General features: G+C 37.0%; 1 protein-coding gene and 1 long non-coding RNA gene across 14 annotated transcripts in view; one reads left to right on the top strand and one right to left on the bottom strand.

The window, feature by feature from the left end:
* Positions 1–19,238, top strand: part of Mipol1 (mirror-image polydactyly 1) — a 299,368-nt gene that overhangs the window by 85,630 nt on the left and 194,500 nt on the right. For all 13 annotated transcript variants that reach the window (XM_076550615.1, XM_042260588.2, XM_016007364.3 and 10 more), the window contains one exon: positions 12,164–12,293. In XM_076550615.1, the coding sequence (XP_076406730.1) occupies positions 12,164–12,293 (130 nt within the window). The remainder of the gene's footprint in view (positions 1–12,163; positions 12,294–19,238) is intronic.
* LOC143268409 (uncharacterized) lies at positions 2,270–7,195 on the bottom strand. The gene is made up of 2 exons (XR_013044265.1): positions 2,455–7,195; positions 2,270–2,339 (listed from the first exon to the last, which is right to left on the bottom strand). It is a non-coding gene; the product is annotated as an uncharacterized LOC143268409 (long non-coding RNA).

The raw sequence follows: 19,238 nt of genomic DNA, 5'->3' as shown, positions 1-19,238 counted from the left end.
AAAGAGTTTATTTGTATTTATTTTAATTATTATTTATTATTTAATTTGACTACCATAGCTTTTCATTTCCCCAGATTTTCAGACTTAAACTTTTAAAACCTCAGAAAGTTTGTTACTATCTCTAAGAAATTAGATTTGGCCCCCACCATCAGCTGCAACACTCGGGAGAACAGACCCTGTACCTTGCTTGGGCAGCACAATAGAGCCAGTTCTGCGTACAGAGGTGTGAGTGAGGCAGCCCTGGAGTTGTAGGTATGGGAGAGTAACTTCTTACGCCAGTGCTCATGTGTCCCCCCCACCCCCGCTCCCATCAATGCCCCAGGCAGGTGGAAGAGCAGTACATGAGGTCATAAGAGCTGGAGAGCTGTCCCTGCCCCTCATCAGATGTAGCACTCAGGAGAAAGGCCTCTACACCTCTCCTGGTCAACACAGTAGAGCTGGCCCTGAAGGTGTAGATGTAGGAGAACTGGCCCCACCCCTTGCTTTACTGCAAGGAGTGAACTAGCCAGGGCAATGCTGGAGAGCTGGCCCCAGTGGTGGAGACAGGCGAGAGCTGGCAGGCTGACCAACCCTGCAACTACCCAGGCCCAGAACCAGGGTTCTAGTGTTGGTCCACACCAATATCCACTGTATCTGTGATCTGCTGGAGCATGGAGTGGGGTGGTCGGTCCTGTGGACCCAGAGCTGCAGGATCTCCACAACACTGGGAAGCAACAGGATGTCTAGGGAGGGTCCCAGTGAGGGCTCAGCATCGATGGTGTACTGTAGTGGGTAGCCATTCCAGCTTGGATTTGGAAGTTCCAGCCCCCATTGAGACTCTGGCAACTGTCACGCCTATGAGGCGGGGCCAGGGGAGGCGTCTGAAGACCCGAGACCTGGATGGGCGAGCGCTCTCTCTGTTCCTGGACCCTAGATGGTGGAGGTTGACTGAGCAGAGCTCCAGAGAACACCGTTGGACTGTGATACACCTTCCCCAGGCCCCGCGACCTACCTATCCCTTTATTTGTAAGTTACCCACTAAATAAATCTTCCTTTTAACTACGTGGAATGGCCTTAATAATTTCACCACCGGACTAGCTGCTCCCTTTTTTGGGAATGGAACCATGTAGGCGTTCCCTGGTTCTAAGGAACTTTGCAGACGGGTTTAGGTACCCGCCAGCCGGGGAGGAGGCTGAGGGCAGGAGCCACCCAGGCCTTTTTAATTTGACCCACGTGAGCTTGAGCGCCAGATATTGGTGTCCAGATTCCTCCCCTGGCCTCGCCTAGTAGGCGTGACAGTTGCCAGAGTCTCAATGGGGGTTAGAACTTCCAGATCCAAGCTGGAATGGCTACCCACTACAGTGTACAGGGATCAGGAACCTCGAACCAGACCAATGATTCTTTGGGATGAGTGCCTGCATGTAAAAATGTATGAATAAAAGGGTTTATTACGGAACTCACTGTATCACACTACTGCTTCCATGATGACATATTTCCTGCCTTCCTTTTTTCTCCCTTAAATTTTATTTTGTTTTGTTAGTGCTGTGAGTGGATGGGTGTGATTGAGAGGCATGATGTGAAAAACACAAATAATAAAAAGAAAACTGAAAAAAGAAAAGAAAGAAAGAAACTAGGTTTGGTGGTACAGACTCATAATCATAGCATTTGGGAGGATCCCAGTTCAAAATTAACACTCACCTCAGGGGAAAAAACATGACCTCCACAAGAAAATAAAATAAAGGAGAAATGTATAGCTTTAGAGAAACCACCCCATAAGTTTAAGAAATGTTTGTTTCATTGTTCCTATTGAGGACTTCTTATTCATTTTGACTTATTTAAATTACACACATATATAATATTATTTGAAAACATCATTGACATGTGTATTTTAGAGGAAAAATAGCTGAAAGAGCAAATATTTACATTTTTAAAGTATCTCTTTTCAACTAAAAAAAAAGTAGCTAAACTCCAAACATTTTAAAGATTTTTTTAAATTCAGTTGAGGATAATAGTAAGACATAATATTCTGTTCCCTGATTGTATCAACTAATTTCTTTTATGTTAGTGATGTGTTATTAACTTTTAAAAATATGTTGTTCAATTTAATCTTTTCTCTATTCTAAAATTTCTGTGGCATTTCCTGGTGCTTATTGTCTCTTTTGTAGTATTGTTATTATTATTATAATACAGATACTGTAAAAAATTTTATATAACAGTATTCTTCAGTAATGTTTTACAATGTTTAAAATATCAGTATTTCTTCAAAAGCCTTATTTTTTATTTCTTAGTACCTTACATTAGAGCCTCTGCTTTATGTGTTAGTTATTTTTCTTCCTTGAATGTCATCCATTAAAGATTAGCTGTGGAAGGTTGAAGCATGGAGAGATTATGAATGACAGAACAACTCCTGTAGAATAATAATCAGTTTTTGGTATTTAATGCTGTTTGACTTTTGCAGACACATTTCTTATTAACCTTTGGTACAAAGAGAAATCCAGGTTCCTGATATCTCATGGAGAAGATGAATTTGAGATCCTCTTCCAATTAAACTGAAATAAAGACAATATTGGATTTTAGCCAAATGATCTCCTTAGTTTTTAAGTCTCATGTTTATAAATCTATCATCTACCTATCCATCTATCTATCTATCTATCTATCTATCTATCTATCTATCTATCTATCTCATCTGTCTTACTGTATTTTAACATATAATTTAATGGTTATATATCACACCTGGTTTACTCATATTTGACAATGCAATGCAATCACAGTGCCTTTTCTCTTTAGATACAGATTTTTGTCTGAAAAGCTCATTTAAATTATTTCACATATACAGATAGTTCATTTTTACTACAGTAGAGAAGGTAAATTTGCTTTTCTGGAGAGCCTAGAAGTTTTGTTGTGATTTTTAAGAGGATGAAAAACATAGTCTGGAATCTTACAACCCCAGTTTTTCTGTTTGGTGACAATATAAATGCTTAAAATGTAGATTTTAGATCCACAGATGTGAACACTCCCAACTGGGTAATGTGGAAAAATAAAAGTTGTGCCACAGAAAATACTGACCTTTTTTTCTCTGGAACTCACATAAAGGTGGGAAGAGAAAGCCAACTCCACAAAAAATTTTCTGTAACCTCCACACACACCGTGTGACACAAACAACTTTGCATACATATAAACATAATGGGCACACACAATAATAATAAATAATTTTTTAATTCATAAAATGTTGAAAAATCAAATCCACTCTTAGAAAATTGTAATAGTGTTCTGCAAAAGCAGTTCTGGATGTGATGCCAGCATTGTGGTGCCACCAAGAAAAGCATCAGGCAACCTGGAATGGGGTTTGCTTGCTTGTTTCTGTCCTGAGGCAATCACCACTTTAAAGTTTTTGACAAACAGTTTATGCTAAGGGAGGTAAATTATATATGTAAAACACATCTTATACCCATGGTTAGGAATGTTCATGTGGTCATTTCAATGAAACAGTTGTCACATTTGCAAGGATACCATTGTGTCCCCCAAAAGTTGTTGACCCTCATGTAAAACTGTAACAGTAGATATTCAGAGAATTGGAGATTTGTTTATAAAGGCCTAGCTTTTACAAGATGTTTTCTACATAATATGTGTTACTTTGGATTTGGGGATGCTGATTGTCTTCAGTGGAGCATCATTGTGAGAAATTCTGTGGATGTCTGTCTATTTAGCCCAGCCTGTTATATTTAAATAGCCACCTCACAGATGTTACAAACAGATACTTCTTTCTGAGAAATATCAATCTTTCAAATTACCTTGCTTACAGAATAATGATCCAGTGTTTAAACTAGAATATTTTTCAGTACACTCTCTCTTCCCTACTATGTTTTAAAAGTGGTTTGAAAACTGTAGAATATGGGTTTGTCAATAGACTTGGGTTCTGCTAAGAAAATATGTACTCTGCTTTGACTCAATAAACTCATACTTGGTATGGTTCAGCTTCTTCATATTTACTCTTGCCCATATTAGAAAACAATTAGCTTACTAAACAAATTTGAGTATTTGGTAGTGGTGGGGTGAGGGTGATCCTCTCTGAATCTTCCTCATTTGAGTAAGAATTATAGGGTATTTGATAACCATGTTTAAAAATGGAGATATCCAAATATTATTGTAAACACCCAATGATTTGTTTTACCTACAATATAAGTATTTTACTTGGTTGGCTTACATAGTAGCTAATAATATTTGTTAATGTAATTTAACTGCTGTGAACCTTTACTGAACAAATATTGAAATTTATTCAAGTCAAAGAAAGAATCTCTAATGACTTTTGTTAAAGCTTCTATTTAATAGTTAAGGAGAAAAGTTTGTATGACATACGAGATGCAATTAACAGTAGATTTTACATTTAATAAAAAGAAAGAAGCATGCGTATTTGCTTTATTCATTCCATCATAATTTGCATTAGAGCTGTGGGTGTTTAATGAGCAAATTCCAACTAAAATGCTATATTGATTTTCTAGTGAACTTTGTAATAGTCATCTACCTTGGAAAAGCTCAGTGTTTACAATTAAGTTTTCTTTACTAAAAATATTTGAGAGTTGCATATTGATCCTTAAAAGTACAGAATTCTAGAAAGAATTGGGTGATGTATAAACTCCCAAATTCACATATAACTTAAAAGGTATTTTGAAATGACCATTCAGTAATGCCTTAATTTTGACTACATTTATTATTATTCATATTACAAGATTTAATTTTTTAAAAAATTCTATTTGTATGAGTGTTTGGTCTCCATTTATTTCTGTGTACTCTGTGTGTGCTTGCCCTCTCAGAAGCCAGAAGAGAGCATCAGATTCCCTGGAACTTGAACCAGCTGATGTGGATACTGAGAACCAAACGTTGGTCCTCTAAAAGAACAGAAAAATGCTCTTAACAGATGAGCCATCTCTTTAGTCCCATAACCAGATTTTGAATGTGGCATGTATGTGTGTTTGGAGCATTTTAAATTTGGCATTCAAATAACTACATGTTAATCTTCAAATACACATCTAGATACCTAGCTTTTAAATAGTCGTATAAAATTAAACCAAGTTTTGTTAATCATACAGGACCAAATAGGCATTTTGAGCCTTAATCATAGAGATAAGTAGACAATCGTATTATCAGGTACCACATTATGTAATATGAACTACAGCATGCAATATGTGAACTGTCTGTATTGTTGGCTCATACAGGGGAACATGAATTCAAGTCCACCTTGAGCTACATAGAAATATCTTGTCTAAATAAATAACTTAGATTTTGTAACAAATCTGGTCACACTTTATTTGTATTAATAGAAAATTTTCAGCAGGAAATCTGTTGGCATTTAAAATGTAATCTGTATTTTATATTGTTTGCTAAAAGTATTCCACAATATTTAGGGTGATATGATATTTGTGTGGTAATTTGTAATTTCATTACTAGTTTACATCCTGTCTGGCTTACATATTGCAAGTAGTGTATAATATAAAAATTAGAATAACATGGTACTTTGTATGAGCTGTCTCATCATGGTATACTGCTTGCAGTGGTCTGCAAATAAGTTTTCTTTTTGCCTCTATTTCTTATTTTGCCTGCCACTATCAAATATTGAAAAGGAAGAATTTTGAATTATTTTTATATATAAATTGTCAAAATTAAAATCACACTTAAATTTTTAGATTTGCTTATTTTATGTATATGAGTGCTTTTGCCTGCACAAATATATGTGCACCATATGCATGCCTGGTGCCCACAGGGGTCAGAAAGTAAACATGGATCCCCTAGAAATGGAATTTTGGATGATTGTAAGCTACTATATGGGTGTTGGGAACCAAACCCAGGCCCTCTACAAGAGCAACAAGCACTCTTAACTCCTAAGCTGACTTTTCCACCCCCAAATCAAATTGTAATTGCTTTGGAACTAAGTCATATTATGAGTATGTCTGTTAAGTGTTTTCACAGTAGTGGAATTAAAGTATTATTTGTCTAGGATGCTATTTACTTTTATTTATTTGATCAAGAACTTTTTGTCTAATTTTAAAACAATCACAAGTGATTGTATTACTGTCTTTTTATATACTTGCACTATGACTAAAACAGTTTCAGATATTTACAAAAACAATGTTGCTGAACTTTAGGAAAGTGATGATAAACAAGATATCTTGTCATATACTACACTGCTTCTATACCATATAAGACAAGTGTTTTGTTTTTCTAAGCTGTTGAAAGTTATGGTTATGGGAAGGCAGTTGTTTCGTATTAGAAGGGAAAGTAAATATTTTTGGGGGTACTGCCTCCTGAATAGACGTTTCTGTCAGAATTGCAAATGACTTGATTCATGGTAGCAGAATAATATAGATAAGGCCAGCTACGCAGCAGGAGGAAATGGGGGAGCTTAGGTGATGGGAGAGTGCCTTCTAACACAGCGGTTCTCAACCTTCCTAATGCTGGGACCCTAAATTTAATATAGTTCTTCATGTTGTGGTGACCCCCCCAACCATAACATTATTTTTGTTGACACTTCATAACTATTTTTTCTACTGTTATGAATTGTAATGTAAATATCTGATATGCAGGATATCTATATGCAACCCCTGTAAAAGCGTCATTCAGTGCCAAAGAGGTTGCAACCCACAGGTTGAGAACTGCTGTTAACACATGTTAATTAGTGTGATGTGTTCTGTAGACAGTGCTTTGGCTTTTTCACATCAATTTTTACAAACTGTTTTCACTTTTTTTTCAGACAAAATATTTCTCATCTCTGTCATGACATTTTCCTTGATACATAGTGAAGTAACAATAGCTAATTTAATATATCTAAATTTTAAGATTATCTGTCATCCTCTAGATTTTTATTTCTAGTATATTTGTTTAAAGGTGTGTGTGTGTGTGTGTGTGTGTGTGTGTGTGTGTGTGTGTGTGTGTGTGTGTGTGTGTGTGTTATGCCACATGTTTTCAGGTGTCCTCAGGACCAGAAAAAGTTCATCAACTCCCTGGAGCTGGAGTAATGGCAGCTCTGAGCTGCCCAACGTGAATGCTGAGAATCTGGTGACTAATCTTGATTGTCAACTTGACTACATCTGGAATCAACTAAAACCCGTGCAACTGTGGGTACTCGTGAGGGATTTTTCTTTATTGGATCATTTGAGATGTGAAGATCCACCTTAAATCTGGGACACACCTTCTGGTGAGAGCATATATAATATGCCAGCAAGAAATGAGGCTACTTCTTTGGAATTCCAACTTATACTGCAGACCAGCTGAGACATCCAGCCCTATGTACTGAAGAAGTGTCGGATACTAGAACTTTCCATTGGGAGACAATCATTATCGGACTAATTGGACCATACCCTTTAATACATTCTAATAAATCACACACATGTGTACACACACACACACACACACACACACAGAACCTCTGTAAGTTTTGTTCCTCTAAAGAACACTAAGTAGATTATTGTACCAGAAGTGTTTCTACAGCAACAGAAGTATAAGAATGAATTTTTAAAGTATCTATCTAGAACAGGCTTTTGATTTGTAGATACCTACAATTATTGAAGCCTCTCCTAGAATCATGGAGAGCACTAAAAAACCCATGGTGTGAACTATTTAATGAACTTATCAAGACAAATGCATTTGATTATCCTGATTCACCTATTGTGAGAAGGAAGGAAACCTATTGTGAGAAGGAAGGAATTTAGTGACCATATACATAAAACTTTTGACAATTTGTGAAAAAATAAGGAAAATAATGATGCTGGCAAGTTACAGACCCTCTGAATAAATTGACAAAGGAAAAGAATGGTTGATCTCAGTGATAAAATTAATCAATTTCTAGCATCTCCGGATACAGTAACAAAGGAGAAGAATGAAGTCGGTGATGGAATTGAAGGACTCCAGAGGAGCATAGACAGTCTAAAGTCCTCTAAGTGTGCCCTGGAAGAGAATCCTTTCTCTAGCAGCCATAGAGCTTAAGCAGCAGAAAAATGAAACTGGCCGGGCGGTGGTGGTGCACGCTTTTAAACCCAGCACTCGGGAGGCAGAGCCAGGCGGATCTTTGTGAGTTCGAGGCCAGCCTGGGCTACAGAGTGAGATCCAGGAAAGGTGCAAAGCTACACAGAAACCCTGTCTCAAAAAACCAAAAAAAAAAGAAAGAAAGAAAGAAAGAAAGAAAGAAAGAAAGAAAGAAAGAAAGAAAGAAAGAAAGAAAGAAAGAAAGAAAGAAAGAGAAAAGAAAAGAAAAAAAAGAAAATGAAAGTGAAATCCCCTTCAGAAGATTGTCTGAATTACAAGGAAAATTCAACTTCTAGCCTCAGAAAGTGGTGCAAGTTAAAGTAAAGGCCCCACTTGGTAAGAAATGGGATCCTGTCATTTGGGATAGAGATGTGTGGGAGGACTCTTCTGAGGCTGAGACTTAGAACCCTCAGATTCTGGTGGATTTACATCACCTGACAAAGAAATCTTTCCCCCCTTAGCAGAGAATGTACTCCCCCACCCCCTGAAGAATTACACTTTCTGCCTTTGCCTGAGGAAATGAATCTTCCATTGTCTGTAGAACTAGCAGTGACTTTCTCTGAAGAAAATGCCAGGCAAGATAATCCTGATATCCCTCAGGGCTTAGCAGTCGTTGCCTCTACACCCATAACCAGAATTAAGACTTAGAGGGGCAGTAGAAAGTGTAATCCATGAGGATGTGTGGCACACCACCAGAAAGCTTCTGAGTTTGCTAATTCATTCAACCAGAATTTTGGGGAATATGTGTGGGAATGGATTTTAAAGATGTGGAATAATTGTAAAAGGCACATAGAACTGGATCGGGAGTGAAGATACTAGGGTTAGGGTGGAAGTATGCACAGTTGAAAAATAGTGTCAAAATTATTTGCTTGGTTGTCTGAAGCATTTGTCAAAAGATGGCCTACTGAAAAGGAGCTGGAGATGACAGGTATCCTTCTTTTGGTGTTGATGAAGGGACTTTAAGGCTCCGGGAAAGTGGAATGCTAGAGTGGGTACACCATGCAAAACCTAGTTTTCCACAATGGGGATGCCCAGACAACAGGCCCTTTCACTCATCCTGTAATATGAGAAGTGGTGAGCAGAGCACCAGCACATGTGTAGTAGCTACACTGAATCACCAAAGACATGATGAGTATGGTTATTGTAATGGGCAGCACAGGCAAAGTGGTTTCTATGGTGGGATACTGGCTAATCATTCCAGGAATGAAATAAATAAGAAGCCTTTTGCATTTTTGTTTGATCTGTGTAAGCAGAAAACTTCTCAAATAAATGAAGCTACATTGGATCATGGCAAGAGGGTATCTCCGTCTTTGATTAATTTCCAGACTTGAGATAGTTTGCAGACCCACAACCCCTTGATTGAAGGGACTGCCAGGACCCCCAAGGAAGGCTCTTGATAAAATACCAGAAAGATTTGCTGTTATCTTTTCTCCCATCCTTTCCCAGAATGACTTACTTTTATAATGGTAAGTGCACACTGGGGAAAGAAAGCAGACTTTCCTAGATCTGCTGGATACAGGTTCTGAATTGCCACTAATTCTGAGTGGCACTAAGAAGCATTAGGGTCCTCCACTTAGAGCAGGGGATTATGGAGATCAGGTGATTAATGGAGTATCATGGAGTATCGACTGAAGTATGACTCACAGTAGGTCCAGTGGGTCCCAGAACTCATCCTGTGATTCTCCAGCAGCACCCCCACCACCCAGTTTCAGAATAAATAATTGGAATAGATACCCTTAGAAGTTGGCAGAATTCTCACATTGGTTCCCTGATCTGGAGAGTGAAGGCTGTTACGGTTGGAAATGCCAAGAGGAAGCCAGTGGAAAATAGTGAACCAAAACTATCATTACATCCCTGGAGGAATGGGAGGGGGTTCGGACCACATCTCTCTTTAACTCTCATATCAGGACTGCACAGAAAACAGATGGATCATGTAGAATGACAGTTTTCTACTGAAAACTCAATCAAGTGTTGAATCCAATTGCAGCTACTGTACAAGACATGTGTCTTACCTGAGCCAATTAACATATCTGGTACATGGTATGCAGCTATTGATCTAGCAAATGTTTTTTCTCAGTACCTGCCCATAAAGACTATCAGAAGTAATTTGCTTGTCGTTAGCACATCCAGAAGTATACTTTTACAGTTGTACCTCAAGGGTACAACTGTCCAGCCCTGTGCATAACCTAATTTGCAGGGATCTTGACCTTCCATCTCTTTGACATAATATCATACTCATCCATTATACTGAGGACATGATGGCGATTGGACCAAGTGAGCAGGAGACAGCAACTACTTTGACCTTGCTGGTGCACATATGCATGGGAAGTAAATCCATCCAAAATTCAAAGACCTTTGACCTCATTCAAATTTCTAGGAGTCCAAGGGTGTGGGCTATATAGAGATATTCTTTTTAAAGGAAAGGGTAAGTTATTGCACTTGGCCCCTCCCACCACCAAGAAAGAAGCACAATGTTTATTGTTCATATTTGTATTCTGGAAACAGAACATTCCTCACTTGGGTATATTAATTTAACCCATATACCAAGTGACTCAGAAAGCTTCTAGTTTTGTGTAGGGCCTAAAATAGGAAAAGGCTCTTCAACAGGTCAAGGCTGCCATGAAGACTACTTTACTACTTGGAGCATATGATCCAACAGACTCAGTGTTACTTGGGATGTCAGTGGCAGATTGGATGCTATTTGGAACCTTAGGCAGCCACATTGGTGAGATCTTAGGGGGTGTAGCTTTGGGCATTACCAGGAGATACAGTCTCACAGCAGACTCCCTGTCCTTCTGTTTCTTGTAATCTTTCCATCCCTCTCTCACAGTGTTCCCTGAGCTTAGGTGCAGGACTTGTCTTGTAGTTATGTCAGTGAAGACTGGGACCCACAACTCTTTATTTTGATTGGCTGTAGGTTTCTGCATTGGTCATTCCAGAGAAGTTTTTTTTGATGAGGGGTGAGGACTGTACTGATCTCCAGGTGTAAGGACAAGTGTTTGAAATGTAGTTACAAGTTATGGTGGTTTAGTACTGTGTGGTTGTTTCTCTTTACTGCCACTTTTAATTTAAGTACACCAATAGCTGTCTTGAACAGCTCTATTAATTTATAACAACTGTGGCATGAGCCTACTATTTTATAAATTAAAGGGTATTTTCCATATTTTTAAGTTTATGTTATGCTTTGACTTTAAATAAAATGTACGGCAACTATCTAGGTATTTAAGGCCATATTGCTTAACGTTTTATAATATTTTAAGGTATTTGCAAGGTCTTAAAAATTACACTTAAGAAAAGTCAGTTTCAGATAATATCCAAGTTCTCATTAGAATAAGAAATGCCAATCGAAATGCAATCTGCTTCAAAGGTGCTTCCTGTTCTGTGTGAATGTACAATGTTATTCACCATCACACTCACTGAACTGCTGTCCTATTGTGCATATGCTTAAATGGGAGAGTTCCTTTAGTTTGTAACTTGCTACTTCATTTCTGTTTTTCTGCCTCCCATAGTTAATTCAATTGCCAGGTGGCAATTCTTTCTGAATGTGTCTTTTCCTGTTTGTATTGATGGACATTTGGGTGATTTTTAATTTTTCTTCTTACAGAGGACACCACAGTCAGTATTTTTATCTTTTTTTTTTGCACTTGTATATATGAATGTCTTTGTATAATATACCAGAGATTTTCTAGATTACAGTAGGAATATACTTGATTTCAATAATGTTATTACCTGGGTGGCGGTAGTGCATGCCTATAAACCCAGCACTCAGGAGGCAGAGCCAGGCGGATTTCTGTGCCTGGACTACAGAGCAAGATCCAGGACAGGCACCAAAACTACACAGAGAAACCCTGTCTCAAAAAAACAAATAATAACAATAATAATAATAATGTTATTAACATGTTCTTCATATGCTATACATATACATGTATAATTGTATTTAGAGTCTCATTTTTTTAACACTCACTGTTTTTAAAGTTAAGCCATTTAACTTTCTCCTTTTACACAGACCAAATATCTTTATGTTGTAGTAGTTATTAAAAATGCTTCAAGTCATTAATTAGTAGTAGTTTAGTTAGATAAATACCTCTTAATGTAGTAGAATTAGTTTTTGCTTTTACTTGTGCATTTCTCCTTTATTTTCATTGATTGTAGGTTCTCTCATTTGTAGCTTTGGTTGAAGAAGTGTATGTTGCACAGCGAGAACGCGATGAAGCTATTATGTGCAGACTGCAGTCAGCTCTTGAGGAGAGGGATGAAGCAGTTGCACGTGTGAAGCACATGGAAATGTCACTAAAACTGTGCGTATACACTTAAAATTGTGTGGCATAGAAACATTATAAAGTGTGTGGATGTATGTGCTGGTTACGTAGTCACCTGTGTTACTGCTCCTTGTTATTACATCAAGATGATTTATAACCCTAGGATAGTTTCCTAAAATCCAGGCATGCTTGTGGTTTGCCTGACAAGGATGATAATCAAATCTTTAGGAAGAAAATGGGAATCCATGCTGACAGTGTGGTTACTTCTTTCAAGTTCTGTTGCCAGTGTCTGTTGTCTTACCCAACTTTCCCATGTAACTCTTCTCATCACCTCCTCTTAGTATCACGTTTTTTACTTGTTTGTTTGTTTTTTAATATACTGGTGTTTTGACTGCGTGTGCACCATGGTTAAGGATGGGAGCTCATTTTTGTGTCTCCCTTTCAGCACTAGAGCCCCATCTGGGTGGAACCGGTACAGACCCTGTGCATGCTGCCATAGTCTCTCTGAGATCATATGTGTGTCAGTCCTGTCGTGTCTGGACATCATTAGCAGAATTTAAAATGTTATTGATACAATACAATTGAGTCTAAGAAGCTGCATTTTGGGTAACTCAGTTGATTCTATGTGGTAAATAAGACCATATTTAGAAATTCTAGAAATACTATTCAAATTTTTATATGTGAACCTAATTTCTTATTATTTTAAGGATACTTATTAATTTATTGTGTTGAGGTGGGGAGGGTAGTTGAAGGTGTGAAGTAGGTATGGGTTTGTATATGTTGCTACAGTTGTGTGGTGGTCAGAAGGCAACTTTTAGGAATTGATTATCCCCTTTGACTACATAGGTCCTAGGCATCAGACATTTTCTTTATGGCTGTGATATTCTTTGGATCTTAAATGTCTCCTTCCTAACACCTATATGTTAAAGGATTGGTTTCCATCCTGTGGCAGTATTGGGAGGTGATTAAACCTTCCAGAGCTATGATTATTAGAAAGTTAGGTCACTAGGGATATGCCACCAAGGGGAATATTAGGACCCCAATTCCTTCCCCTCTCTGTCTTGGCTTCTTTGTTACCTTAAGGGCATCAGTTCCCACTTCAGCTTGCTCCTTGCCTCACCTGAGCTCAACAGCAGTAGAGTTCTATGACCTTGATCTGAAACCTGAAATTAGGGCTAAAATAAACCTTAGGCTCCTTTAAATTGACTGTCTCAAGTGTTTAGTCACATTGTCAGAAAGCTGAATAACAGCCTCGATGACACTGTTTATTCTTTTGGCTGCTAGTCGATACCTCAAGTAGTATATAGCTTGGCTATTGTGAATAACATCACACTAATCAAAGGAATGTAGTTGTCTTTGACATATTGATTGTACTTTCTTTGTATATATACTCAAAAGTAGATAGTTGGTTCATATAATAGTTCTTTTTTTTAAAATTCTTTACTATTGTTCTCTATAATTTATATATTGATTTATGTTCCTACCAGTAGTATATGAGCTCACATTTTTCTGCATTCTCATTTAAATTTTTTTTTTCGTTCTTGATTGGGACGAGATATCATTGAGGCTTTCATTTGTATTCTTTAGTTACTAGTAATGTTTAGCTGTTTTTCGTATTCTCAGTCTCCATATTAACCAGTAAGAAAGCCTACCTTATTCCAAACATTGTATCTTTGTTTTTCTGTTTAAATATAAACCTAGTTATCTACAAAGATAGGTTCTTTGTGGTATATTGGTTTATCTATAAAATTAATTTTATAAAAGACATGTTATTGCTACACGCAGGTTTATGTGAGAGGAAGTGTAGTATAGAAAGTAAGAGCCCTGGATCCAGCAATGTGTCCTCAAAGCTTAGATTTGTTGCTTCCTAGCTATTTACCTACAGTATGATCAAATTACACAGGGTCTCTGGGACTCACTTACTGATCCATCAAATAGATAAAATAAGGCCTATATAATATAAGTTGTTACTTGTTACAGAATTACAGTTCTCAATGGCAGAGGATAAATATTCTTATTCCAAAAGGGAGGATCAGGAGAATGGCAAGAGTAGAATGGAATAAAGCAAGACTTATACCCAGCAGGACAAATGTTAGATTCTAAAGCTCTGTGTTAGGCACCTGGGGCATATGGTCTCATGATATGAATTCCAGTGGGCTTGAGTTGATCCATCTTTATGGTGTTTTAGCCACTTTACTCATTGCTGTGAAGGGAATGCTTGAGAAAGCAACTTAAAGACAGAAGGCTTTATTTGACATACAGTTTGACAGGACACAGTCTGTTGTGACGGCAGAAGTGTGATGGTAAGAGCTTAAGGCAGCCAGCCAGCAGAGAAAGATGAATGCTGATGCTCACTTTGCTTTCCCTTTTTTTTTCATCCAGAGACCTCATGCTCACTAGCAGGGCACCTTTAGGCTGGTTCATATGACCTCAGTTAAGCCTGGCTAGAGAACCCCTCAGAGCTTTCATAAAAGCTAGTCTTCCAGGTGATGCTAGATTCTGTTAGGTCTACACAATGTTAACCATCACAGTGGTCCTGCAGTCAGCAACACATGTGGCCTCTCTGTTGTGCTGTCTCCATTCAGTGCCTACAGTTTTCTTTTGTAGATTTCCAATGTTCCTGTAATCTCCAGCATTTTGGGTTCTCTGTTGTAACTGACTTTGTACTCATAGGTGTTCACATGAGCTCCATAGAAGCTTATTGTAAAGAGTTTACTGAAGTTCCACATGTCTTAGCTTCCCAAGCTCCCTCATAAAACTTGATCCACACCACTAGGTTGCACGACTCTTCCTAGGAGATGTGACTAAAGAAACAATTCCACCTATCTAGCTCAGTGAACTAATCAGTTTCATGGTGTTGATTATAAGCATAAGCATAAAAGAACATGGGTGGCTCAAAGGCAGCTACATAACTAAACAGCCCACCCAGCATGGGTGATGACTTCTGAAAGCTATACCTCTAGAGCTGGCTGTACAACTTGCTTGTAATTCAGCTTGTCTGAGAATCTGTTCTCCCTAACAGTCGTTACTGCTTTTAAAGCCTTAAGGAGTAGATCTATAAATCCTGTAAGTCTCATTTACTTCACAAGTCTTTTGTGTCTCCCTCCAGGAGGGAATATTTCAGTTCTGAGGAAATAGCTGCACATTATTCAGGGACCCCATAACTCATGCATTCTGCATGTCTGAAAAACCAGCATCATGTGTAAGACACCAAGTTCTGTTGCCAGCCCACTTGGACCTCTGACTGATGTGGCACTGAAGTAGGAACAAAAGTTACAGAGACCCAGGCATGGTGTTGCATGTCTTTAATCCCAGAATTCCAGAGGCAAAGGCAGGTGGATCTTGGTGAATTTGTGCACAGCCTGGTTTGTATAGTGAGTTGTAGGCTAGCCAAGGCTGCTTAATGAGACCCAAGTTTTCTAGGAAGCTCAGTGTAAGCATAGTACCCTGAGGCTCCATTTTTGGATGCCATCTTTTTGTATTATTTCATATTATTTATTATTCCAGTGGAAAGTGCAGAGCATTTACAATGGTGCTAATCTATTTAATAACATTGCCCACTTTGTCTTGATCTACTACCTTGTTTGTATCTTTAAATGTTCCCACCCACCCCTTTCCCTGGGAGCTCCTTTTCTAGCCAAATTGTGTTTTTCAACTCCTTTACCTTTTGCTCATGATTCTTACAATAAAACTAGCTAAAAGTAGACAGCAAGGACTATGCTATAGGCTGTATGTTATGCTATCTTGATGTTTTCTTTACCAAATAACTAGTCCCATATTTTTAAATTCATCTTTGCTCAGATTTTCAAGACCTGCTTAGACATAATTCTTTGCCCAATGGTAACACAAATGGCATATAGTTCAGTTGCCAGTAGAGTCCTGTTCTAGTCTGAAAGCTCACAAGCTAAGATTTTACTTCATGAATTTCTCTTAAGTGATATGGTTTTTATATTTCTATCCGAATCAACCATTAAATAATACTTACAGAATTCTTGAGTCACTGTAGTTTCTATCTTCAAACTCTTGCAATACTCCTCCCACAAAGTAGTCCCAAAGCCTAGGAACCTCGTGTTAAGTTCATCACAGTGACAAAACTACTTCTCTGCACCAGACTTTCACTGACCTTTGTGTGTCTTTGACTACTAAAACTGATAGAGGTATCTTCAGAAAATAAGAGTTTGTTTTGGCCCACAGTTGAGTAGGTTTCAGTATTTGATGATAAAGGGAAGGCATGCTGAAGTGGCCCAGTCCATGACGTAGGAGCATTTGGCAGTGGCGGTCCCTTTGCTGCAGATCAGGCTTCAGAAAGCATAAGGAACAGGGCTAGACTATAGCCTGTCAAGTTCTCTTCCTAATGCCCTACTTGAGCCGGTAGGCCACAGGTTCCACAGCCACTGCAAACCATGGGGGAACCAACACTCAAGACATGAGCCTATGGGAAACATTTCCATTTCAAACCATGACAGTATGTGGGCCATTCTTAGTTTTTCAGAAGGCATGAGTAATGTGTGTTCCTTTTTGTTGTTGTTGTTGTTCTCTATATTGTACTCACTTATTCCATTACCACTGAATGCAAAGCCTGTTACTACACCAGGGTTTTCTTTGTACTTCCATTGAGCATAACTTTGTTATATGCATGTGGGATACTTTGTGGACTAGATTGTGTTGTCCCATTTTTGTGTGTGTATGTGTATGTCTACCTCTTTGTTAGTGTTATATAGTCTTAATTTCTGAATCTTTTATGCCTTAAAATCATATATTACTCCTCCAACTTTTTTATTATGGAATCATGTGGTTATTCTAGTACCTTTACCTCCCTAAATATATTTTAAAATCAATTTTTTATACCCATAGAATGTTTTACTGGACTCAAATGTTTTTATTTATATTTTTGGATCACAAACTCTTTATCATTTGAGGTCATTGTTCTGCTTCGTACTGTTGCACTAACTTTCAGAAAAGACAGAGATAATATTGATGGATCAAGGGATAACTCAAGAATTGTGACATTTCTTGCATGGGCTTTTCACTTAGATTGCAAAGTTGTCAGTCAGAATTTGCATGGTATAGGAAATCAATTGAAACTTGAGCCCATGAACATTTACTTCAGCAAAATTCTTAACTAATTATCATAACTATGTTAAGTTAGACTGCAGTAGGCATTATTTTGAGTTTATAAATGGCTAAGATTCTTTTGTCTACTTACAAGCCCTATATTAGTGAGATATAATTTATTGTTTACTGGCTATATTTTATATAATATCATCTATTACTTTAAATCTTTAATATAACCAGAAATTTTCATTTTATACATTCTTCCTATAAACTTTACCAACCTAAGATTTTTTTTTTTATAAAACTAAAGGCCTTATATATATTATGTAGTTGTTTTATGTTATTTCATTTGAAAAGATAGAAAGTCTAAATGATATAGTGCATGGTTTATTTGTTGAAGGCCTAAATATAATTTTCTGAAAATAGTTTTGTTCATTTCTTACTTCATCTTTAGCAAGACAATTAATGATCCAGTTCAGAAAACTATGTTAGATTTACTGACTTCCATCTTTTAATGTATTAACATTAAAAATCTTGTCTCACTTTTTAATACTCTATTTCAGGAAGAGATAATGATTATGTTATACATCAAACCTATTACCTATTTCTGTAAAGAAACTTTTATTAAAACCTAGCCACACCCATTCTCTTGCCTATTGTCTATGTTTTAGCACTACAAAGGCAAGGTTGTGGAGGTATGACAGAGACTAGAAGCTAATCCAAATATGTTTAGTGTCTGCCTCCTAACTGAAAAAATTTACTGATTCCTGTTCTATTTAATTTAATTGAGATATTATGGCATTAACATTTGATGTCTGTAATAAGTACATCCATAAGACTTTATACACAAAAGAGAAATAAGAACAGCAGTCTTTTATAAGTTTATATTATGCATGCATGAACATATATACATTTTTAGATCTGAGCTTTTCTTGGATTAATTATGCATAATAATAATAATGATAATGAACAATATTGAGAACAAAAAGCAAAGTGATTATCTTTGTTCACTTCTACTTGGCATGTTAGATCTATCACATAAGGCTCACTAAAAACAGTACAAGTTTATTTACTAGCAAATTAAAATCATTACATACTACTTTAGGACTGACTGATCACACAATTCTTTAAAGTCTAAGTAATAAGTTCACATGCCTTATAATTATTTAGTGTTTGATAAGAAATCAATTTTAACTTAAAAATTGTCCAATACTAGCTGCGGATTTTATTACTAGACTAAATTCAGTTATCTCAACTGTTTCTAAAATGTGAAGCTGCTCATTTAAAACATTTGAACTCTTTATCTTCCTCTCCTTAAAGGAACAATTTTTCATATTGCCATACCTCAAAACAACTTGCAAGTATTACATAGAAATCCCACATATGCTGTGTTCTGTTGATTATCTGAGATATACAAATTGGGTAACATTCCTGTATTATTATTTTTATTTGGTGGGAACTAAAACAGCAAGCTTATTACTATAAGTATCAAATTCTTTTATAGATTACCAGAAGTCTACCAATCTAAATATTTGATTATCATATATCCTTTCACGTTTTAATTTTGTATTTAATAATTATGAAAATTTTAAATATTCATACTGATTTTTCTGGAAACGACAGTGATCTGCTTTTAGTTTGATTTTACCTACAAAATTTTAGTACTAAGATATTTTACCACATGTGATTCCACATAAAATTTTATTTAGCTAACCAGTAAGTGAAGATAAATGCTACCAACATTCAAGTACTTTCACTGTGACCATAGTGCGAGAATCCTCTTTTTCTGCTATGCTTTTGAAATGAGTTCAAAACAAGTGGCTACTTTTTTTTGTTGAACAAGCTTTTATGAAGTAGTATGTCTGAAAGTGTAATTGAATTTGGAGAAACTCTATAAAAGACAAGAATATTTGCTCTTCTGGAGATATG

The sequence above is a fragment of the Peromyscus maniculatus genome, chromosome 14 (genome assembly GCF_049852395.1).
Source record: "Peromyscus maniculatus bairdii isolate BWxNUB_F1_BW_parent chromosome 14, HU_Pman_BW_mat_3.1, whole genome shotgun sequence".
Classification (NCBI taxonomy): Eukaryota; Metazoa; Chordata; class Mammalia; order Rodentia; family Cricetidae; genus Peromyscus; species Peromyscus maniculatus.
This window is presented reverse-complemented; position numbering and strand designations above follow the sequence as displayed.